Below are 25,502 nucleotides of genomic sequence, written 5' to 3'. Positions count from 1 at the left end.
AACAACGCGAAGAAACGTACGAACCTTTTCGTTGCCTTTTAAAGGATTAACAATTATCTAAAAATCATCTCGTTTGTTGTATTCTTCCACACTTCTTTTTCCTTTTTTGCACCTTTGCTCAAAAGTAAACATATAAATATGTTTATGGTATCATTGTTGCGTATAACAATTTCATAAGGGCGGCAATATTTCATTATGGCGGATTTCGCTCGGTGCCCTGTGGTTACTTTGCGCATGGCAAATAGATTTTTCCTATCTGTTGATCTGTTGCATCGAATGTCATGCGAAATGCATTGCTTTCCGGCCATTGATTCGCATCGGCTCGCTATAGGCAGAGCAATGCATCTGCAGAAAGATGATGCCTTTGACTTTTTTAGGCTTTGGCTTTTCAGGCTTTGGCTAGCAGAATGGAATATCTAATAATAAGATAAAGACCAAAGCGTTTGCACACAAACCAATCAGTGACTATTTTAGATTCTGAAGCAGCTTTTTTCTTTTGTTCATTTGACTATACTATGTACTTCAGCAGTGATGCTCCATACCGTTTATCGATTTCTCATTTTTCAAAAATTCTGCATTATCTTACATGTTATATAGACCAGGCGGAGAATAGGGGAATGGTCACTCGAGGGAGAAATTTATAGGACCAGATGCTTTTGGTCAATTCGAGGGAGCTGATTTCGAAAATCGATGTTATACGGGGATTTTGGAGGGCCATCAGCCTTTTTTCATGTTTGAAGTTTCGTTTTTGCGTACATGAAAGTAATTAATGAAAAAACAGTTCAAATGGAAAAAAGTTAAAAGTCTTAAAGTTAATTAGGCATATTTCTTGCGCATAACAAATTGAATTATGGTCTGTTGAGGGGGGCCAAAAGCCTCGTTTTCACGAGAAAATTGCGTAATCTTAAAATTTTTATCCTTAAATAGACATCTAAAAAACATAATACATCTTTTGTTGCGACTAATTTTTTAATTGTCTTCCGAAAGAACTATGCAGCGATATTAATTACTAACTGATGAACGACACTATGAAAAAAACAATCGGATCATCTAAATGTAGTTTAATCGTTTCAAAGTTCCTCAAGATCGTCTTCTCAGTCGCTGCACACACGCTCTAAGCGTAAAGCTCTTTTTCACTCTGACAATAGAATCCTCATTCACCCCAACCATGATCTATCTACTAGGAAGCCCAACTGAAGCATCAAACCACCTTGAAAATCATAGAGATTTAGTTTGCATGGAAAATATAAAGCCTTGTGTTTTCTTCACATGGCGGCAGAAGACTGAGATTTATGATCTCTTAATGTCTTTCGAATTTCTGCACAAGCAATATGTGTCAGAGAAGATTCACTCAAGATGTGCTTTGATTTCTATGAAATACAGGACCAAATATAACTAGAAACATAGTTATAGCAAGAAAAAGCGTGCATGTCTATTATCTTCCTTTGTTTTCAAGTACCACGAGAATCTATGAAAATCTTCGTTCCACCCAATTCATGGGATGAGAATTTTGTTAGGATGTTTTCGAGAACTTCAACATGATCCTCTGTAGCTTTCGTACACTGAAATTTGTTTGAAATGATCATTGGCCTGCTAAAGAGTTGACTACGATCCTTTTTAATTGCAAGCTGAAAAGAATTAAACAATACTTATTTGCTTCCTTCATTGATATGAAAGCTGTTGATAGTCATATAGCACCCTGATGTCGGATTGTTAAGGCGTATAGCTAACTTCACCTATCTAAGCTTCTCATAATCCTTAATATGTTGTTGTTCTTGTATTTGTCAAAGACTGTCACAATTTTTGTGCACTGGTCTGGAATGGTAGCAGTACAGGTATTTCGGTCTCCATTTGTCTCTTGGTATATGTAGGGCAAAGCAAACATTTGGCTGCAGCAAGGTCCAAGTCATACCTGTTCAATTTCTACGCAGATGCTAGTTCATCGGAGCTAACGATGGTCAATTATGACAGTTTGATGCAATTTATCTTTAACAGTCCTTCTGATGGCACCATCTGCTATGCTGAGAGGCATTGACGTAGTTGCAAGTGGATACGATTGAGTTGTCTCGAGATCTACACCTGCATCGTGCTTGTTCGAGTGCACAACTATAAGGCCAAGAATGTCTCTCTCAAAGCTCTTTTTTATTCCTTTAATTTTTCAGCTTATTTTTACTGACGAATCCTTGAAGCTTGCAACAACTTTGTTTCCAATTTTTTTTCAAATAGAAAGTAAGTATTTTCGAGAGTACTGTCAGTTGGTAAATCCCGCCAACACTGTCAGGTGTACCCAAGCTCATTTGGACGATTTTTCTGAAAGGGGTGGTCTTTCCTCAAACCTAGGACAGGTAAACTGGAAAATGAGTACTTTTTGAATCTGCAAAAATCACTGAATGTGCTTTCTACAACACACCTAGGCCAAGATTACTCTTTGCTGACAATATCACAGGATCTCAAAGATTTTTAGCAAGAGCATCGCCTCAATTTGATTCAATACAACATTTGCAAAATCAGGTTTTGTATAAATAAAGGTCATTATAATAGTTATGTTGGTAGTTGGTTATACAGTGTATTCCTTTTTTACTTATCGCCATTCTAGACAAACCTATAAACCTATAAAAACAAAAAATCATATAAACTTCAGTATTCTCCAAAATAGTGTAACAGAATTAGAGTGTAGCAGAGAAGGAACTTCTGTTCACTTTCTTCTTTTGTGCGAAATTCCTTATCATTTGGTATTATATCTCAGTAAAAAGGGTATAAAAATTTCACATAGAAAACAGAGGAAAGGGGTCTTTCTTTATCTCTAGGATGGGCATGGGTACACAACTGATTGAGAGTGGACAATCCGGGAAAGATTAAGCGAGGTTTGGCATGTTTTTTAAAGAAATCGAAGCACATCTTGAGTAAATCTTCTCTGACACGTATTGCTTGTGCAGAAATTCGAAAGACATTAAGAGATCATAAATCTCAGTCTTCTGCCGCCCTGTGAAGAAAACACAAGGCTTTATATTTTCCATGCAAACTAAATCTCTATGATTTTCAAGGTGGTTTTATGCTTCAGTTGGGCTTCCTAGTAGATAGATCATGGTTGGGGTGAATGAGGATTCTATTGTCAGAGTGAAAAAGAGCTTTACGCTTAGAGCGTGTGTGCAGCGACTGAGAAGACGATCTTGAGGAACTTTGAAACGATTAAACTACGTTTAGATGATCCGGTTGTTTTTTTATAGTGTCATTCATCAGTTAGTAATTAATAGCGCTGCATAGTTCTTTCGGAAGACAATTAAAAAATTAGTCGCAACAAAAGATGTATTATGTTTTTTAGATGTCTATTTAAGGATAAAAGTTTTAAGATTACGCAATTTTCTCGTGAAAACGAGGCTTTTGGCCCCCCTAAACAGACCATAATTCAACATTAAGGGTTTATGCGCAAGAAGTATGCTTAATTAACTTTAAGACATTTAACTTTTTTCCATTTGAACTGTTTTTTCATTGATTACTTTCATATACGCAAAACGAGACTTCAAACATGAAACAAGGCTGATGGCCCCCCAAAATCCCCGTATAACATCGATTTTCAAAATCAGCTCCCTCGAATTGACCAAAAGCACTTGGTTCCATAAATTTCTCCCTCGAGTGACCATTCCCCTATTCTCCGCCTGGTCTAATACCAACTATCAACACTAACAGGTTATTTTGCGATTAGATGGATTGTTTTCTTTCTTTATTAAAAGTTGGTACACTTTTCTAGCTGTACTGAAAGCTAATAAGCTAACAAACTCAAGTGACTATCGCATTATATAAAACAAACATGGACAATTTTCTGTATTTACTTTTAGCAATTTTCTCTTTATCATATTTTGCAATGTCGATGTTAATTATTGCATATTGGATGATCTTTGTATGTAGTGGAATTTTAAAATTAAGTTAAATGAAATGACTTTTTACTCAAAACTCTCACTGAATCTCATTAGGATACAAGAAGAGGCAGCAGATGTTGCTTTGTCTTCGTTACAAGAAAATAAAAAAAATGCACTTCTCGAAAAATTTTACGGCCTTTTTGTAAAGAAAGATATCACAGATACTTAAAGTGCCTATGCAGCGAAATTTGCCATTCCAATATTTTAAAAGAAATCTATAGAATCCTTCGCCCTTGTTTTTATACAAAAAACAGAATTCCGATAAGTTAAATCGTTAAATGGTTCTTTTTCTATTGAGTGTCAAAGTATGCATATTTTGCAGTTGCATTGCGAAATTTTATTTCCCGCTGTGACGTCACAGTGATGAGTCGAGGCGAAACCATTTAGTCAGGCCTGTTAAATCACTTATTAGGTCGAATTGTGCAAATTGTGATACTAGCATGAAACTTTGCAATAATGAACAGTTTGATACGCTGAAAATATAGGATAGGGACCCGAACTGAAAATTGCCCTTGTTCTATTTTTAGAGTGCATGATATGAATAGGAACTATATCAAATCTTTCTCAGCGTATCAAACTGCCTTTATATTGAGAATTTCCGTTCTCCGTTTATGGCTAATGGTAGAATTAGGGGTCTGAATCAGAGTACCCCAGTCTAAAAATAGAACTTATGGGCAAGATATGATTTGGTTTGATATCCAATCTTTTTCTGCATGTCAAACTGCCTTTATATCAAGAATTTCAAGTTTCTATGACCTGGCGTTCTCAGTTTGTGGCCAGGGGTCTGGACCAGGGTACCCCAGTCTAAAAATATAATTTAGGGGCCTAATATGATTTGGGTTTATTTTACATCTTTTTCGGCTCGTTAAACTGCCTTTATATTGTGAATTTCAACTTTCTATGGCCTGGCGTTCCCCATTTATGACCAAAGGTACAATTAGGGGTCTGGACCGGAGTACTCAAGTCTAAAAATAGATCTTATGGGCAATATATGATTTGGGTGAATATCACATCTTTTTCAGCGTATCAAACTTGGTGTTTTCTGAAATGTTGGTGCTTGTATCACAATTTGCACAATTCTTCTTCATATCTCCCTCACTAAAACCTATTCTGTACAACCGCAATTTCCTGATTGCTGTCGACCCGACTCATCACTGTGACGTCACAAACTGGCCTTGATTTTCGCAAGCACTATCTTTATTCAAACTCTGATTAAACACAGTTTTGCTGGTCAAATTATGACAACTTTGGTGTCAAACATATCAGAAAAGATGGGAAAATATAACTCTTAAAAAAAGCAGGACATAAAATTTCGCTGCATAGACACTTTAAGGAATAAATCAAAATATTTGGGTCATAATAATCAAGTTTGAAGAAACAGTAAAGCTAAACAGGTATGGAACTTGAATAAAAACTAAATTTTGATTTGCACATTTGAAAACTTTGCAAAAAGCTGAAACACTGATAAATATTTTTAAACTACTAAAAAGATTTATTGGTTTCAAAGAAAAAGAACCTTTGTTTCAAAGCTTCGTATACTCAAATTTCAACTACTGCACCTTGGTTTGGTATTTTGCATGAGTTGATTCCATGCAAAGTATTGAGCCCTAAAATGTTTACACCATAGCAAAGTAAATACTAAATTATATCATATCATATCATATCATATCATATCATATCATATCATATCATATCATATCATATCATATCATATCATATCATATCATATCATATCATATCATATCATATCATATCATATCATATCATATCATATCATATCATATCATATCATATCATATCATATTAATCATATCATATCATATCATATCATATCATATTATATTATACTATATTATATCATATTATATTATACTATATTATATTATATAATATTATATTATACTATATTATATTATACTATATTATATAATATTATATTATATAATATTATATTATATAATATTATATTATATTATATAATATTATACTATATTATATTATATTATACTATATTATATTATATTATATAATATTATATTATATTATACTATATTATATTATATAATATTATATTATATCATATTATATTGTATTATACTATATTATACTATATTATATTATATAATATTATATTAAACTATATTATACTATATTATATTATATAATATTATATTATATTTTATTATATTATACTATATTATATAATATTATATTATATAATATTATATTATATAATACTATATTATATTATATTATATAATATTATACTATATTATATTATATTATACTATATTATATTATATAATATTATATTATATTATACTATATTATATTATATAATATTATATTATATCATATTATATTGTATTATACTATATTATACTATATTATATTATATAATATTATATTAAACTATATTATACTATATTATATTATATAATATTATATTATATTTTATTATATAATATCATATTATATCATATTATATTATATTATACTATATTATACTATATTATATTATATAATATTATATTATATTATATTATAATGTTTACAACATGATTATTTAGGTTCATTTAATGAGTTACTTTCCAAATCAAATTGGTGCACAATGCATGTATCTTGCCCGAAATCCCTCTGTGTGGGAATATTCGAAATGCTAAAAAAGCTAGAATCCCTTTTATGCAGAACATTTGCAAATTAAAGTCATCAACTTACGCGTCAAAATATCCTACCTGGTTACCAAATTAACTTAAAACAGCTGGAATCTTACATGAATTCAGACAAATGTAATTGGCTGGTCATTCTGCAAATGTAATGTATGTGAATAAAAAGGAATATTTTTCCTGCAAAGTAGTAAAATAATGCTATGTTGATCCAGGAAGTTTAGTTTTAATGTTAAACTTTCATGTAGATTAGTTTTCGACCTATACAATAGCTACCTCGCCAGTGCTGAATGTCGCATTTTCAAATTTCTGTATAAAAATGAGTTGATCCTTGACATATACTCAACTAAACAAGAAACGGGTACTCGGCAGCAAAATTTGGGAAGGTTACGGCAGTGTTGAGAGGAACTGGCCACACTTCTTTAAGCTGCTGGTCAAGGAAGTGTGCATTTTGTAGCAAGCACTGACCTTAGGTACGAAATCTATTCGGGTCCTAACACCCTTTCTTTTAACAACACCCTTTCTTTAAACAACACCCTTTCTTTTAACAACCAGTAAATTGATGTTCAGAGTCAGACTGGTTTTCCTTAGGGTTTTCTTAACTAATCAGGGTGCAATCGCTAGCTATGGTGCTGAAGGGGAGTATTCAAGTCATTTGCCAACAAAGTGCACCTTTTAATGGCAAAAAATCCTCGTTTTTGAGAAAAAATGTTTTGAAGGGCGTTACCCAGTTTTCCTCAAAATTATTGTTTTTAAATTTTGACATGTTTTTAGGCTCGTGTTCTTAAAGATTTTTCTTATAATAAAAAGAGTGTACCTGCCAGAGTCCAGAAAAGTTTTCAACCTTCCTCCGGTCAAGAAAATCCTACTATAAAACCTTCCTCATTTTTATTGGGTTCAAAATGTCCGTGTTCCGGAACATGGGATACTCAACTAGTTTTGATTTCCTCTCCTTGCAACTTTTTTTAAAAACATTTTGAAAAATTGTGTCTTGTTTTCAGCTATTGATAGCGGTTGAGACAAATGTAAAATAACAAGCTTCTAACAATTTATAACAGAAGCTTGTCAAAATTTTAAAGATGATATTTATAATCAGTTGAAGCCTAAATTTCACAGTGCAAAGAAGTTCTGGAAACACTTTCATACATAAAACAGGAGGTTTATAAAATTTATTTTGATTTTCTTTTTACTTTTTGTCCCACTGTATTTTGAAAACAAAAAAGCAGAAAGAATTCTTCGACTTCCTCAAGTTTCCAAATTTTTCGTTATTTTCCTGCCACCGCTACAACAAGATATAAGATTGTAAAGGTAAAATTTCCTTGAAAAGATTACCAACCGTAATTAATCTATTTTACGCCTGGGCGTTTATTAAATCCTCTGGTTTTAAGGACACCGCTATTAGAGAGGACGAATATTACAGAAGGATGGCTTTATAAGCAAAAATTGTTTGCAAGATAAACTTATTTTTTCGAATCAATGCACGCCAAAATCGAAAAAAATATAACAGAATCTTAGATAGATGCTATTATGTTCACACACAAAAATGCAGACAAAATGTGGCAAAGCTTTTATTTGCATTCACGAAAGTTGGGAAGGGGCCAACATACACGATGACCAAGCTTTTGGAGTGTATAAAAAGGGTGGTTTGAGAGCGACCTCGAAATGTAGCTTTCGGGTATTTTTTCGTTTTTATATGTTGAATTGCCCAGTGATTTTTGGTGAAAGTCTTGTATTTTGCCGCATTGTTTTGAAAACGACATAAAAACATGGAGTTTCTTTTTTAGCAAAATTTTAAAAACTAGCCACGGGCATTTATTGGAGAATGGATGTTTAATAGATAGAAATGCAGTAAATTGGTCGCATTTAGATTGGTCTTTTGCAATCCCTTTCGGAGATTGGTTGACGTTTTGTTACTTAAATGTGATAATAAACGATACAGATAACGAGATTCCAAGTTTAGTCTTAAAAGTTTAATAAAAACTTGGACAATGCGAACTATTGCATAAATTTGCGCTGTGACAGATGCTGAAAATGTGTAACGAGGACAACTGTTCATCCATATAATTATATGAGTTGATATGCACAACTTCCTGTCTGGCGAGAAAACCCCATCTTCATAAAGAGAATTTTCAAAAGAAAAGAGAAGTTTGCTACTCATGCTGTAAAATCAAACACCCGGTTACCTTAATGATCAAATCATATTAGAATCAAGAAGTAAAAAAATACATTGACAAATGTAAAAAGCCTCTTCAGTTAAAATATTCAGTTCTGTTTAACAGCTAGTCTTATTCATTTCCTTTAACTGTTGGGTTAAAGAGCGTGTATTTTCACAATATATCTTAATCACATGAAAATAAATTATTGGCTTTGTAACGCTGTTTCTTTAATATTACGCCACAATGTACTTTAGATGACCTCGTCTTCATACTGTGTGAAGCCACGGGATCACAAGATGCTAGTTGCAATTGGTGGTAGAGTTGCAGATCTGCAGCATTCAATTCTCAGAATGAAAGTTTGAAGTGCTCATTTCTTTTCGAGTATCAGATACGAAAACAAAAATAATATAAAAGTTTTGCATCTTGTGTTGTGATTTACACTCGAAATTTTAAATTACACTTGAGATTTTGACTTATGGGCCAACATACTCAATTGAAATCGAATAGATCAAATTAACCAGACAAACTTAGCTTTTTGCAATCATTTACGCAACCTATCGAGTATATATAATAGGTTGAGGCACCTAGGCTGCTTCAGACTTACGTCAAGGCCCTTCGAGTGTATAATAATTTTCGAGCAGGGCATTGTGACGTAGCAGTGTCAACAAACCTATTGGTCTATGTTAGATTTTTTCCTGGAAGGACACTTGTGGACCCTATAATCAATAAAAATTTGTATTAAGCAAAGATGCCAATTTGTCATAGTGAACACAGTAGTAATATCATATCATCATAAATAAAAGTCAATAAAAATGAATACAATTGTAACTGGAGAGGCCCTGTAAGTTAACAGCCAATACCTCAGCCTATCAAAGCTATTATACAAACCGTTACAAAGAAAGCGGTCATATCAATGAAAAAAGAAAACGTGCTCCAATGGGCGAGTCACCCTTAATTTTCTCATACCATGGGTTAAAATGATCAAGTTGATGCACAAGATCTTCAGCTACAATGGCGGGGACCTCTACAAATTGAAACCCGTCGCAGTTAATAATCAGTTTGTTTGAAGATACTTCTTGCCTATTTGCGTATTATTCAAACTTCAAAACGTTTTTCATAACAGCAATCTTTCCTACGATGACTATCCGTTTTGCCATCTCGATATTAGTGCGGTAACTCTACGATTTATAATTAATCATTAGGGTACTAAGGCAATGAGATAAAAGTGGAAATTATCATACCAGCGTTACTAGACATAAACGCCTTACTTGGTGTCATTGCTAAATAAACAATAATAGATAGTTCAAATTACTGAATACATTAGCTGGAATACGGTGGAGGTGCACTGCCCTCTTTGCTTGGTTCATATGTCATGGCAGTCGGGTTTGGCCCTTGATTGTAGCCAGCCGTTGCCATGTATGGACCCTGGAATATAACATATTATAAACTACTATAAAACATGTTTGAATTCAAGTGAATGAGGAAAGTATAAATTCTTGACTATCATACTGACAAAAATCTAAAATGATCATCGTCTAGAAGGTACTTGAGAAGATAAATCAGAAATATTAAGCTTCATAAAAAATGGAAAATTTTTATTTCATTTATTTTTGTTTCATATTAAAATCTGATGGGAGGATATCCTTTCAGCATAGGTGCTGTTTTCAAGGGCCCCTAGATAAAATAAAAGAGAAAGCCCTAAATTGTTTCACATTTTTTATGAACTTTAATGGCTTTAAATAAAATCTATTTACTTTGAATCATCATGAAAATTGTTTTTCATTAACTTAGCACTTCAAAGAGACAATCAAATGAGTGTTGTATAAATGAAAAGTATATATTCCATGCAAAAAATGATTACTACATAAGCTACAATAAGGGAATTGATATTGCAATGAAGATATACTCGTTTGCTTACCTGTGGGTAGTGGCCCATTTGTGGCTGTGTGGTGTAGGCTACTGGTGTTGCATATGACACTGGCATGCCACTTGACATAGGATATGCCATAGTGGTCATTCCAGAAGATTGAAACACCATTGCGTGTTGTGGCTGCCCCTGTACAATGACCTGAAAATAAACAAAAATGCAATGTCTCTTTGCAGTTCAAATTATTTTACACCAAGCTCTATCTAAAATGGTTAACATTTGGCAATTGAAATAATCTGTTGTCAAATGTATTCTCCTATAGATTTGTATTGCATTTCCATTTACATATGATAACTTTAATTTTCATTATCATTCATTTAATGATATATACCTCTATGATTAAAATTTGAATGGTTCAAGGAAAGCTTGCTTCTTTAAACAAAAACAAATTTAAGCTGGCAAAAATGACTCCTCAATTAAACAATAAATTTTTTTGAAGAAGGGTCATTCCATGTCAAATTTAAGGTCAGTGTCACCCACCCTCTCAGATTTTGATGAATTTTACAATATATATTCAGTCCCAGGAGAAACCACCTCACCCAAAATTTCAGCACAATAGGTTAAGGCGTTCCGGAGATACGGCCAGTCAAAAGTTGGCTCATTTTAGGGCGTGGTCCGCCCAAAATTTGTGCCAGCGATAAATAATAACATTCAAAGTCCTGTGAAAGTTTTTTTATCACAATATTTACATCAAATTATCAACACAGTACATTCTGATAGTGCAGATTTCAAATATGACCACCAAAACATCAACAAAGCAAAGCTAGTTACTCAAAAAGTAGGTTAAAAGTTTATATTAGACTTCTTAGATTTTGCGACTAGCCAATTTAAATGTCATTTTTTGCAAAGTCTGCAAAAATTTTAAGAATTGAAAATAGTACCAGCTGAAAGCTCTTGAATTGGGCTTTTCAACCATATAAATATTATCATTTGTATATTCAGCATTACTGAGATTATTTTAGTTATAAAAGAGTAATAAAATTTGCGAAACTTGCCTCACAACCATTCTGTATGCCAAATGACTGGCAAAATATTTGTCAAAACATATAGCATTTTTTTCAAAAACAAATAGAAGTAGATGCCTAAGATGAAAACTATTTACTAATCAACTTCAAGATACCATTTCTTATGTTAAAAACTTCTGGAACGCTTTGTTAATGATTCAAGAGCTTTCAGCTGGTACTATTTTCAATTCTTAAAAATTTTGCAGACTTTGCAAAAAATGACATTCAAAATGGCTAGTCAAAAAATCTAAGAAGTCTTATATAAACTTTAAACCTACTTTTTGAGTAACTAGCTTTGCTTTGTTGATGTTTTGGTGGTCATATTTGAAATCTGCACTATCAGAATGTACTGTGTTGATAATTTGATATAAATATTGTGATAAAAAAAACTTTCACAGGACTTTGAATGTTATTATTTATCGCTGGCACAAATTTTGGGCGGACCACGCCCTAAAATGAGCCAACTTTTGACTGGCCGTATCTCCGGAACGCCTTAACCTATTGTGCTGAAATTTTGGGTGAGGTGGTTTCTCCTGGGACTGAATCAATATTGTAAAATTCATCGAAATCTGAGAGGGTGGGTGACAATTCATGACTTTAATATAAAATTTGACATGGAATGACCCAGAAACCCCTTATCATTGTTGCAAAATCAAGAGGATTGGAATGTTGCAAAACTTCTGGCTTTTTATCTGTTTAGGTTTTTGTTAAAAAAAGAAACTTTTGCACTCTACACAAACCAAACGGTGTCAAAACAAGAAATAACAACAAAGTCAAGTGTCAAGAAGTCAGTTGAAATTGACCAATGAAACATGCTAATTTTTAAATCAACTTGTTCTTGAAACACAAATATCTTTTTAAAAATGAGACATACAACTTGTTTACTTTCCTTTGGGAAAAATATATGCATGGAGATGCCATCGATAGATTAAAAAGCAAACATAACATTTGATACAATCCTCTAATCATACTTCTCACTGAAGTAATTAAAGGATGGTCATCATTTAGCCTTAAAGAATTCAAAGGATTTTGTTTGATCTTTTGGAATCTAAGGCTGATACCAGTAAGAAAATTTGATAGGGATGTGTTATATATTTGCCTGTAAAATTGGTACAGCCTTCGCCTTGTTAGAAATTTCAAGCAATTCATGGGTTCACGAGTACAGCTATAGCTACAAAATAATTTTATATCACAAAAAATTTGCCAAGGCAGATTATTAGCAATTGCAGCACTTGAAGCTTTTATGACCTCAGATATCAGCCAAATCTCATATCGTTGGCAGCTTTCAGCCACCAAAAAAATTTGCCTCCTTTATGTTCCCCCTTTCTGGTAACTTAAGACAACAACACAGGATCATGATTATTTATTGATAACAAAACAAAATAGAAAAACATGGTACTTACGGCTCCTGTGTTAACCTGGGTACCACAACATCCATTTTTACAGCAATAGATTGCAGCAGCCAATGCAATACAGAATTCTGCAAGCATAATCAGCAGAAAACAGACATACAAAGCAACACCTGTGTTTCGATGTGCATGATAACATGAGCTATAGTGGTAGTAGTAATATCCACAGGAATAGGAAGAGTTGTAGTAACCTGCAGCAATACAGTACACAATGAACTGGATGAACGAGACCACACAGGAAACTATTGCAAATGCCATGTTTGTGCCATTCTGTAAAAATGTTGAAGAGCAATTAAACTCACAGAATGGTTGCAAAAATGTATATGTAAAGCTTTCACAATCCACTCCAGTACAAAATAATGCAATCTTTACACACTTATCAGTTATCTGAAGAGAAAATTTGAAAACAGTTATATGGTATCATTAATTGTAAGACCATGCTTTATCTTTTTTACAAGGATAAATGTTAAGCATTCTTGTTTGGGATGACATTGGACACTCTATAAGAAAAATGTACACAAATAAAGGAAAGTGTTTATCTGAATTAGTTCTCATGTTGTTCAACTACCATTAAATAAAAAATGTTCTTTTGATATTCAGTAGAAGTGTAAAGTGAAACATTTTCCCACCAGACATGCATTGCTAGTGTTTGCAGCTGATGAAACCCCAAGAATTCCTCCAATGATAATCTAAATAGAATAAAAAGACACATTAATGTAAAAATCAATACTTTGTTGCTCACAACTGAATGAAGTACAACCCTTGATTTACTGACACTTGCTTCACACCCTGCCATAAGGCTAGGATTGCTATGCAGGCATATACAGCCTGCTAGAAAAATAAGTGTTTTCAACAAATGAATAGTTCTGAAGCCATTAGGCATTTTGCCAATTGAAACCCAAAAAACATAACTTGGAAAAATTGGAAAACTTTTACAGTAAACACTCTTAGGTCCTGCAAACTTTAACATCAAACTATAACGCTTTCATTTCATTTTGACTTTAGTTTCTCAACTTGACACAAGATATTTGCCTGTTCACATCACCTTTTTCATTTCATTTTGGAATTGGGGTTCTGTTTACTCACAAATGCTGTAGTGCAGCAGAATGCTATAATGCAGAGGATTTGCCTTTGTTTTATTGTCTTGGCACAAGCAAAGAGATGTATTGGATTAGTTTTAGCCCACATTTTCATTTTGAAAGGGCAAAAGTGGTATGAACAATATCAGATTGGATAGTTTTCGTGTAAAAAGAAGACCAATCCAGTATGAAAAGAATTGATATGAAATGAAAACAATATAAGGCAAACAGGGCCCTGTTCACTACGCCATTTTTATGTTTACAGAAAGGAAAATAACCGCTTTGGTGAGTTGACACTTTTCACAGAAATGGAGTAAAAAAAATTCAATTCTGTTGCTTTTACCGTTCACACTGTTTCTGTTTTTGCTGTTCACAATGTCATAAAACCAAAGGATTTTGACAGCACAAATTTATGTCAAGAAACAAATGGACTGAAGGAAGAAAGTTCTCTTCAACATTAAATTTCAACATAGATGCATTGAAGCAGAAGAATTAGAACATTCAAATGGGCAGATGAGATCAAAGATATGTTTATTAACTTGTAGTATGAAGAATTTCACAGGGTCATGATAAAAGTACCAATGAAGATCAGGTATTTGTTCAGTAATTGATCCCAAAAGGTGACATCACAGCATACCAAAGCTGCTGTTTGCACATATTTCAAGACTGAACATGATTAGTGTGGGATTTGAGATTATGAGTGCTCCAAACAACTTTTTTCCAGTCATGTCTTTTTCATTGCCTCCAACATGATTATTACCAAATTTGGCCATAATTTACCCAATAATGTTTAAGGAACTTGCATTTTTACCCAAAAATTTAGATTCCTCAAAAAAACTTGTCTAGAAAAATTATATGAGAGTTTCTACTGGTCTATTAGTGTGAGAAAGCTTCTAACTGGTGCCAAAATAACTCTCATCACTTATGGTTGTCTGACAGTCAGTTTCAAACTCTCATACCACAGTCAATTCTCAACAAAGTAGTGCTCTCCTATCTCCTCAGTTAACCTAGCTAGTGAGAGGGCTCCTCCTCAAGAAATTCCCTACATACAATTTTCCTCTTAGTATTTAAAATATTGACATTTACATGTTTATATTGTAATTGTTATTAACTATAGATTTGTTGTTATTTATCTGTCAAATTGTATGTATATGTGGAATTTTAAATCTGAGAACTGAACTGAACTGAGAACTGAACATACTTTACTAGTTTACAAAATTTGAGGTACCATAAATCCCTGAATTGCCCCCCCCCTCCTCCAAAAAGGCCCCCCTCAAATAAGACCCCACCCTTGAACTACAAATTGTCAATAAGAACCCTCCTCAAATAAGCCCCCACTGCTACCATAAATTCTCAAATCGGACCCCTTAATTTAATGATTTTTGCCATCTGAGGTTGCCTATGGCATTTTATTGAATTGCCACAACAAATTGATATTTTTGGTAGTAATCCAGATTGGAATTTTTGCCTTGAGCAAAATCCTCTGCACACATCAAGTGTCAGCCGCGCAGTTTCTATTGAAATGATTCATCCAGCTGCACAGGGTTCTTATTTAAATGTAAAACTTATCTTGTACGTACTCAATAATTGACACTTTTCATTAAATTTGAATTTGAAGACCCTCTGAGTAGCAGATCGTCTAAATCATCATTACTTTTTGCTCGTGTACACACGAGGCTGGGTTTTGTACACACCGGCTGGGAGCGGTATTAGCGTTATTAGTCTAATAGCAATTTTTTTTCAGCAAAGGCTCTTATAATCTACTGGTCATATATCTTTAAAAAAAAACTAGCACTGGAAATCCTTGGCAAAAACAGTTTATTTGGACCGCTAACTGTTTTCCTGCCATTTTGCAATGATATGGCGTGATATGGCCATGGTAGAGCGAGCAGAAGCCGCTACTCTTGAAACTGATTTGATTCTTTCAAAAAAGACCTCCCTCCTACGCTTGTCGCGACACTTATTGTGACCCATTCATCTGGCGGCCTCAAACAAATACTACAGCCACAGCCCTGAAATTTTGCTATTAGGTTTGTGAATCCTAATAGCAACTTTCATATCCATCTTTGTTTGTGTCTCCTTGTGTGACGTAAAGTGGCCAATCATGCTGTTGTGAAAGACCCAATATATGCGGACTTGCTATTAGCCGGGTCACTTCTAATAGCAAGATTCCCCAGTTCACTCTTCCATGCATGTGGTATATTGCGTTTAAAATAAATCATATGGCCGTTTCTAGTTTACGTTGGGTGTTTTAACGACATACTGACAGACAATCCTTTCTTCACAACAACAATAAACACACCAAAAGCGACTTCGTTTAAATATTTGAAAGATAGCGCTCTCTTATTATTTTGGTGAAGCGATATGTAGTTTATTCTCAGGCTGTTACGTTAGTTTCATCGAAAATCCAAATCTGCACTTAAATTGAATTGAAAAATATGGTGCTTTGGTTTTTTATGTTAACAATGAGCATTTATCAGAAATATTTGAGTATTTCAATGTACGATACTTGCCGATATGATTTTGCTATTAAAAGAGGGCCATTAATAGCAACAAAAAAGAGGCTACGGCTACGGACAGAGAGCCTTTTCATCGTAAGCTGATGATATTCATCTGCGGCCCGCAGGCCGTCAAAGCCAAAGCCTACAGTCGTAATTGAAAGACTGAATGTGTAGACATGACTTCGGAATTGAAGATATATTCCAATAAAGGTTGTTTTAGTAGAAATTTGAAAGAATGTCTGAATTTTATTTAGAACTAAGAAACGTGCTGCAACTTTACAATATTTTTAGGATTAGTATCAAATTCAAAATTATAAGTCTGACAAGTCTGACAATGGGCCTTATTGCTCTAGAGATCAAATAACCTCTGACCGTGGCCATAGCCCCCCCTCCCTGATTTTTTTGCTTTTCTCTTTATGACTATGAGAAAGAGAGCGTTACAATAGAAAATGGCAAGGTGTTTTCGACTTGCGGCCAAGAAAATCAAGATGTAACGATGAGGTAGAGCATAGGAAAAGACAGTGCAATATTGAAAACAACCATTGAAGAGGGTGTGGTTGGAAGTAAAAAACAGCGGCAGCCACGCCCTGATACCACGATTTTCTCTAATAGCAGTTTAAAATCTCTCCCAGCCGCCCCTGGTACACACATATGCCAAATAACAGCAAACATGTGAAGGATATTTTTATCATTTCTGGGAGTAAAATACACATGGAACAGGATGATCTAATTTTTTACCATGCACAAAGTTTTCAAAGTTTGAGCAGATTTTGGTTTACGAAAAAAATTCTCATCGGGTTGGATCCCTCTCGTTTTTATTTTTAGGAATTATGAAAAATGTTTGTCTTTGCTATATAGTTTTTATCACCACTACTAATGCCACTAATGTTTTTCTCTGAAATGTATACCCAAAAGTAATATACCAGGCCTGGCCGTTTGAGGCGAGCGATAGCTCGCGCTCGCCTCCACGATCCATGAAGGGAGAATCGCTCCCCTAAAATTTCCATTCATTTGCCCTTTTCCTATTCAGAGAACCCTGAAAACGGGTTAATTGGCTTATTTTTGTAACAGCGATTTCTCCCGTCACTGCATTTTTTTCAATTAACTTTTTGCTTGTTGGGCGGTTTTTGTTATGATATGCATAACTTCGATCTATTTTGAAAAGGATAGTTAACCGAAAGGTACGTTTGTAGCGATTAGAACCTTTCGATCCTAAGAAAACAGGAATATTTTTGGAAGGAAAGTCGAAGAAATGGGTAGGAATTGTAGATTGGGGATATAATAAGATAGCAGGTCCCTTCCAGCAATAGAAACAAAACTATCCCTCAAAGAGAACAGGGTACTCTGTCTTGCAGATCAAAAACGACAACCAAAACATGGAATTCCACTATCCAGCGGCATTTACTGAAAAACCCAGATTGGGTGAAAACTATAACGGCAACATGTTTGGCATTATTGGCAAAGCCTGATCATCGTTCCATCTAGCAGTTTGTGAATCTATCTACTATATAAACATGACCAACCGCTTTTGTGTAGACAGAAGTGAGTTCGTTTTCACCTTAGGACTCCGTTGGTAATATGTTCAATAGGAAAGCGGCACTGATTGGACAACCTCAACAGTCATGTGCTCGCGCTTTCTGATTGGCTTATTTCGATCCAAAACTGGGTATTTTAGCGTAGGGTTTTCCTTCTATGTTCTGACGTTTTATTCTCTGAAGAGTGCTAGACGTATAATTAAGTTTGTTTCAAAATTTGTTTTTTAAAGCCTTTTTCAAATTCTGTGCAACAAAAAGATTGTTTTGCAAGAGAATTGTTGTTTTTGTGTTGTGCCAGCTTTACATAAAACGGAAAGAGTCTGTTCTTTCAAATACTTCAAGTAAAGGGGGTGCCTAAGTCACGGTTAAAGCAAATACATTTGAAAGAAGTAAAACAGCACACTCCTGACTGAGGCTATTACATTAAGGCAACCAACAGATACTAAAGGGGCTTATTAAGTCATCTGTTGATTGTCTTTAAAGTACATTCTATGTGTTACTGATTTAGCTCGCCTCAGCAAATGAGGGGAGCAATTCACAGCTCACCTATGAAAATACAAACGGCCAGGCCTGAATATACTATTTTTTTATGGTAATTAGTCTTAGCAGCACAAAACATTTATCTGAATTATTTGCAAATGCGCAATTTTCATGGACATGCAACAGATCCATGGACATGCAACAGAAACTTCTACAAAATTAAAGACGGTCTTATAATAATGTCTCCTTAACTTAATGTCTACAATAATTTTATAAGCCCCCCCTCTCGTTTAAACCACCCCCTCGTATAAGCCGCCCCCCCCCCGAAATTTTTTGAAACGGCCTAAATTTCACTGTAAATAGGCATTCGAACTTTAATCGATTCGCATAAAAAAAGCAAGTAGCCAAAAGGCCTTTGAATGATGGAAACCTTGTCCGAATGTCTTTTTGAATGTCTAGACGAATGTCGCACGCTAAATAGCGGAACATAATCTTGTAAAACTCAAATGAAAAAAATATGACGTCATCGCTTTCAATACACATAAAACGCAAACACGGATTGGAATGGCTTTTTAAGAAGAAAATCGATTTTGTTCTATAGACAAACCGCGATAGGTTTTCTGTGCACGCCGTCTATTTAATAAGTCTAAGATCGGGCTCCTAAATCAACAATCGAGCCGACATTTTGAAAGTGAAAGAAGGCGTAAGCTTCTGAAACTATCTTTATCACAAAATGACTTACCCATATGCCGCCCCATATCCCGAATCCTACGTGTCCAGCCCAGTAGCGCAGCAATGCAATAGTAAGAATCCCAAAAAGCACAGTGAAGCAGCCAAGAACGATCTGAGCTATGCCAAGGCCCCGTGTCGCAGAAATCCAACTTGCGTTATTTGCTGGGGAAGGTCTGGCCTGGGCAACAACAACCGGTTGCTGAACAAAAACAGCTGGCGCACTCATTTCTGCCTAATTTCTCCAAATCTTTACCAGTCTGAGCAATATTCCACAAAAGACTGTTTTTAGCTTGATCGGAATAACTTTTCGAGGTAATACTAGTTCCTTTCTTGATGGATCAAATGTCAATTTGAAAATACGCATTCTTGAATTGTCATAGCAATGCAGGACCAATCACCGCTTGACAATTTCTTCCTTGTGTTCAATATTTTGAAACCGGCCTCTTTGCCATGAGATGACGTAATGAATAGGAAGTGTGGTAAAAAATAATCTCTCTCCCACTGCTCCCACTCACTACCAATGAAGACAAGCCGTGGGTGTGGCAACCAGTGGCGAAGCTAGCCAAAAATTGTTGGTCCTGCTATATGGACAGGGCCACGCCCTTATTCAATTGGAAAAGCCTATGGACAAAAATTCTATTTTGCAGATGAATTTTTTCTTAAATTCAGTGAAAAGCAAATTTTAAATCGATGTCTATCTTTTGAAAAATAAACCCATACTTAAAGACGTGCTTTAGGGTGCTTACTTTTCAAACAAATATATGTTAAATTGTAGTAAGCCTCTACAGCTGAAGTAAAAGTTCAAATTGGTGATAACTAAATTTCACGATAAAAGGGGGTAGGGGTGGCATTTAAAGTTGCATATCATACATTTGTGTTATTCCACACATAATATAAACCTGACCAATCTAGATACTCTTTTAAAATAATTTTAATAAACAACAGAGTTTAAAGTCTGTAGGGGCAAGTTCACATATTCTGCAGAACAATTATTCTGCAGCTGATAAAGAGAGGTACAATCGAATAATGTGTCGCATTATCAATGAAAACAACTTTATTAGATAAACCATTAGACGAGAAAACAATTCAGGTAGAAAAATGCAAATTCCGCTGAAATTGGTTTATTCTCCAACTCAAAACTTTCAATCACACAACAGTAAATTCAATTATGCTTTCATCGTCCTTGTCCAAGTCTAAGAAAATTTTATTTAGGCCACCATGATATACCGTGCCTCAAACGATCGTGCAAAGGCCGAAATCAGAGTGCCTCATACAGCCAATTCTTGTTGTTTGCATTTCTTTCTTGCGAACTTTGGACTCTGTCTTGTTACAAATAAAATTTATGCAGCTCAACTGAGGCAAGTTTTGCTGTCAATAATAATATCATTGGTATTGCCAAAGCAAGCAGAAAATCCGCATTCACATCGCCTCGCCATAATACTTGAACTGGCCTCCTTGCTAGTATCTCATAGCAGAACGAGAATGCACAGGGCAATTCTTGCAGTCCTGCTCTCAGAAATAGCAGGACCAAAGGTTTTCAAAACAATGCTCTTTGACCTACGTAGGTGAACCCTCGACCAATCAAATCACAACTGCTTACGAAATGTTATGATGGTCATTTCGACGAGGTCCTGCTCCCGAGATTGAGCAGGACTGCTCTTTGTTCTAGACTATTGTGAAGCAGGACTAAATTCACAAAAGCCTATTGTGAAGCAGGACCAAACATAGGGTATCATAGTTATGAGCAGGACCAAAATACAGGGCTGCCGTAGAAGAGAACAGGACCTTGAGATTAGCACGGGATGCCTGTATCAGCTGGCGGAACTGGGGACTGTTTATCAAAAAGAATTTGAAACTTCCTTTTTGCAAAGAAGAAATTGTTTATTGTTTACAGTAAATCTTATCTTTGGAAATTCTTGGTCCTGCTCAGCAGGACCAGCAGGACCTTTGGCTTCGCCACTGGTGGCAACCCCACAGTTGCTAACGTGTTGATCGGCAAATCTTACGTTGTTTAAAAAATCGCCTGACAGTAGTTGAATTAGGACCACAGATAATTTCTTTATTGTTTGTGTTATTTTCGGAGAGCGACGGAAAAAATTTGCTTTCACTTTTTAGGCTACGTAGGAACAATGCAAATCAATGTTTCAAACATTTTGAAGTCATTTAAGGCTTTGGGAAATTTAAATACAGGTTGTTTCTTAGAGTTTCTTAAAATATGAAGATATCTAATTTGAACTTATTTGGGATATTAAATTTGATTTTTTGCGCTAGCATATCTCCCAAAAATCGGAAATCAAAAATCGCTAGAAAATCGCTAGAAAATTGAAAAAAAGTTGAAATCATTTCAATATATTTTTAACCGTTCCGGTACAATAGTTTTATTTTGATCAAAATCGTCCAAAGTGGGTTTTCGGCTTAAAAGCGGAAGGGCTGAGTTTAGGGTTTAAGGCTTGTCCCCGAAAATATTTTAGGGCCACACCCTTTGAAAACGCATCTTTAATTGTATAATTGCTTCAAGAAACTTAATTTATTTATTAAACAAGATAAAATATCATTAAAATGAAAAAAACAAAGTGCTTCCAGTCAAAAAGAACTACTACTTAAGAGTTATTAGAGAAAACTTTTCAAAGAAAAATGTCTCTTTTCATTTATTACAAAGTCGTTGGCAGCCCCCTCCCAATCAAGTAAAATTTATCGAATTTTATACCAACTCAGACAATTTTATCTGAAAGAACGTCATTGCTTCTGCTTGTTTAGCTCAATATTGCAGAGTTATTGAATCTTGGTTGTTTCATATTCGAAAGAAGCCAGGGTTTCAGGCGTCTAGTCATTCAAAAAGATCTCTCTAAATGCACTCGTTGCTGGGTTAACGTGCAGAATTTTACAAGCAGCTATCACTTTTCCTTCGAGATGAAGTTTTGCAGGCTTGAAATTTGTAATTCCCTCTCAGAATGTCATCGAATCAGATGGCTTCATTTTCTCTGAACAGCAACTTGAAGAGCATTAAACGATAGTATAATGATATCTTTATCGTAATCATAAAGTTTATATGATTGACACAAATATTAGTTATAACAACACAAAATAGAAATTCCATATTTGAAATTGTTTTTAACCTACTAATGCAAAAATGTGAGGGGGAGCTAAAGCGCGGTCTGTGGAAGTTCGCTCCTGCTCTTATGATATACTTAGATGAGGGAATTATACATCTGTTCTCTGTTTCTAAAGTTCAATGCAAACCGGACAATTATATCATTGGGTTTTAACAAAATTTCGTATTTCTGGGTTTTTCCAAATTCCAATTGTGTCTTAGTTTTTTACTTTGAGTACTGAAGTTTCTTAACTTTTTCTGATTGTACACAACTCGTTTCTCATAACTAGTTTCTTATAATTTTATTGATTGTTCATTATTATTTGTTTGTTTATTGATAGTATTTGAATTTTATTGATTGATTGACAAATCTTATAATCTTATAATCTTATAATCTTATAATTTTATAATATAATATAATCTTACAATACAAGTTATTGGTGAATATAAACATTGCATTGTATTCTAGAGACCCAGTGAATGCTGCAGTGCCATTTAGTAGACTCGCTTGAACAGTGTTGCAAGAAATTTCTGTTTGCTCTTCAAACGCCCCTGTGTTAACCTAAGTAGCATAGAAACCGATAGATATGTACACCTTAATTATATCTGAAAAATTTTCTTTCAGGGTTGGCTGTAGACTAAACGTGTGGGATCAGGTACACCTTGGGGGCTTGTTATCGCCAATATTTTGCCAGTGACGTAAATGCCCCCTTTAAGGTTGAATTTTTACTCTCACAGGGACCTTTTGTCAGAGTTTCTTTCTTACTTCTTTGAAACAAACGCTTCTTAGGTCCCTGCGGTGGTGACACGAGCTGCATTCAGGGTTGGTATATTGGCTTTTTTAGCCAAATTCCAGAAATTCGGCTGTTTTTCGAACTTGTTTGGCTTCAGAAATTCCTTTTGGCTTAAACTCATTTTTTGGCTTAATTTTGGCTTTTTCCCATAAGTAAGGGTATAAGTACTTATTTCCTACCTTCCTTCTTTTTTCATCATTCTAACAGAAATTGACAATTCAAGCAGTTTATGCAAATATTTTACTGTGATTTTGACACTTTGTTGAACATCTGCGATTTTATTTACCTTGCCCGATTGTTACGTAATTTTTTCTTTGTTCTTCATTCTTTCTGCCTGTTGAAGCAGGGTTTAATGACCACGATGCGAAAAGGGGGAAGGGGGACTTGGAGGGGTGGTGTCGTATGGACTGACTTTCTACTTTATCTAAATCCTATGATAAAATGTTTAGGGAAGGGTAAATATTCTGATAGCAAAAACGGCTAAGCCTAAAATTGTCTGTTTGCTCCCATGTTGCTTTGTTTTAATTTTACTAAAAATGCGTTCCCTTACATGTACATCATGTGTTAGAATTCTATGAATACAATAAAAAAAGTGTTCCATCAGTCAGTTGAAAAATACCTAAGCTTTTTCACAAGAGTGGAAAATTTAAGCCGTGGGTAGAGAAATACGTAAGGGTTGAAGGGGGTCAAGCACCCTATGGATTGAACAAAAAAGTTATTTCTAGCCTCGTTTACAATTTGAAATTTTCTATTGTTTTGCTGCCTCGTTTACATTTTGGCCTAATTTGGCTTTCTTCCAACATTGATTTGGCTTGAAGCCCCAAAAGAATCTACCAACCCTGGCTGCATTGTTCGTAGGTCTGGGTGGAGGCAAGGCTCAAGAATAATTTTACGAATCACGCCTTACAATGTAACCACAAATGCTTTTTATAAAACAAAATCAAGGGAGTCTTTATTATATTTTGTTACAGGGATGTTGGGAGCATTTCAATATTGAAGAGACACAGGTAGAGAGGGGCAAAGTGTCTCAGATAAAAGGACGCTTTCCCAAAGGTTCTGAATGCAGATCTGATGCAAGGAGCGTTTTTCCAAATGTTCGGAGAGGCTGCCATTCTCGCAACCTTAAAAATATTTTGCTATTGCTTTAATAAAGAAAATACTTTCTTGCTTGCTATCATAAAAGCATTTCCGCTTCAAGAGGCAAGCAGTTGCTGGCCTCAGCCCACAATGCGCGCCTCGTAGCAAAAAGAAAAATTATTTAAACTCTGATTAGGAGTCATGGAGGCCTCAGTCATTTCCAAGCAAAAAAATCTATATAATTCTGCTATTTTGCATATATTAAAAATGTTTTCATCTCTCAAGTTAGTAAGGAAAACACAAGCAACTGTGAGGAATTTAAAAACACAGCTCGAGGCACCAAGTACTGGTAGGATTATTTCCTATTTGCAATGTTTCCTGGTGAGCAAAATTGTTCCAGTTCTCGCAAAGTTAAAAAAGCATTTTAAAAAAAATGTTGCAAAAAGATTTACGTATTCAGACGCACTGTTAGACCATCAATTGTTTCTCAATAATATGTTTAAGGAACAATTAAAAGAACATGCTGATAGCAGCATTATAATCTCATCGAACGTTACCCGATGGAAAAATTATTTATTTTTAATCACAATGGAGGTTTTCAAAGTTGAACAAAGTTGCATACGTAGGCTATTGTAGGAATAACTCGTGTTTTTCTTAGAAGTAATAACATCTTACTCCAGTTCAGAAAAAGTTCTCTTCCATCTGACCTTTCTAAAAGTCTGCAACTTATAAATCTTCTTCTTAAAGCTTACCAAGAATTTTATCGACAATAAAGGATGTTCATATACTCCTTGTTGGGAGTGAGAGTGCAAATGTTCATGCTGGTTCATCTCATCTCAATAGCACTCTCTTCATAACATAACATAACATAACGTTACATAACATAACATAACATACATAACATAACATAACATAACATAACATAACATAACATAACATAACATAACATAACATAACATAACATAACATAACATAACACAACATAACATAACATAATATAACACATGACATGACATGACATGACATGACATGACATGACATGACATGACATGACATAACCAGGTCCGCACTTTCCATTTGGCCCGGGGACGAGGGCCCACAAAAATAAAGGGGCCTGAAAAAAATATACGAAGG

At 34.6% G+C, this 25,502-nt stretch overlaps 1 protein-coding gene across 1 annotated transcript; it reads right to left on the bottom strand.

Moving 5' to 3' along the window:
* Positions 1-8,729: 8,729 nt before the first annotated feature.
* LOC135689642 (membrane-spanning 4-domains subfamily A member 4A) lies at positions 8,730-19,806 on the bottom strand. Its single transcript, XM_065206941.2, has 5 exons — positions 19,417-19,806; positions 13,709-13,768; positions 13,074-13,349; positions 10,658-10,807; positions 8,730-10,164 (listed from the first exon to the last, which is right to left on the bottom strand). Exons 1-5 carry the CDS (start codon positions 19,630-19,632, stop codon positions 10,060-10,062), a joined length of 807 nt encoding a protein of 268 aa, XP_065063013.1. The 5' UTR covers positions 19,633-19,806; the 3' UTR covers positions 8,730-10,059.
* Between the last annotated feature and the right edge of the window lie 5,696 nt (positions 19,807-25,502).

The sequence above is a fragment of the Rhopilema esculentum genome, chromosome 5 (assembly GCF_057945365.1).
Source record: "Rhopilema esculentum isolate cy_ngs chromosome 5, ASM5794536v1, whole genome shotgun sequence".
In the NCBI taxonomy this organism is placed as follows: Eukaryota; Metazoa; Cnidaria; class Scyphozoa; order Rhizostomeae; family Rhizostomatidae; genus Rhopilema; species Rhopilema esculentum.
This window is presented reverse-complemented; position numbering and strand designations above follow the sequence as displayed.

What these genes read in the sequence shown, in the direction of transcription:
- LOC135689642 (XM_065206941.2), bottom strand. Translation starts at nt 19,632, where the DNA reads ATGAGTGCGCCAGCTGTTTTTGTTCAGCAACCGGTTGTTGTTGCCCAG. An exon ending in GGATATGGGGCGGCATATGG is followed by an intron (nt 13,769 to 19,416) that starts GTAAGTCATTTT and finishes TATTCTATTTAG; the next exon opens with ATTATCATTGGAGGAATTCT. An exon ending in AAATGGGCCACTACCCACAG is followed by an intron (nt 10,165 to 10,657) that starts GTAAGCAAACGA and finishes GTTATATTCCAG; the next exon opens with GGTCCATACATGGCAACGGC.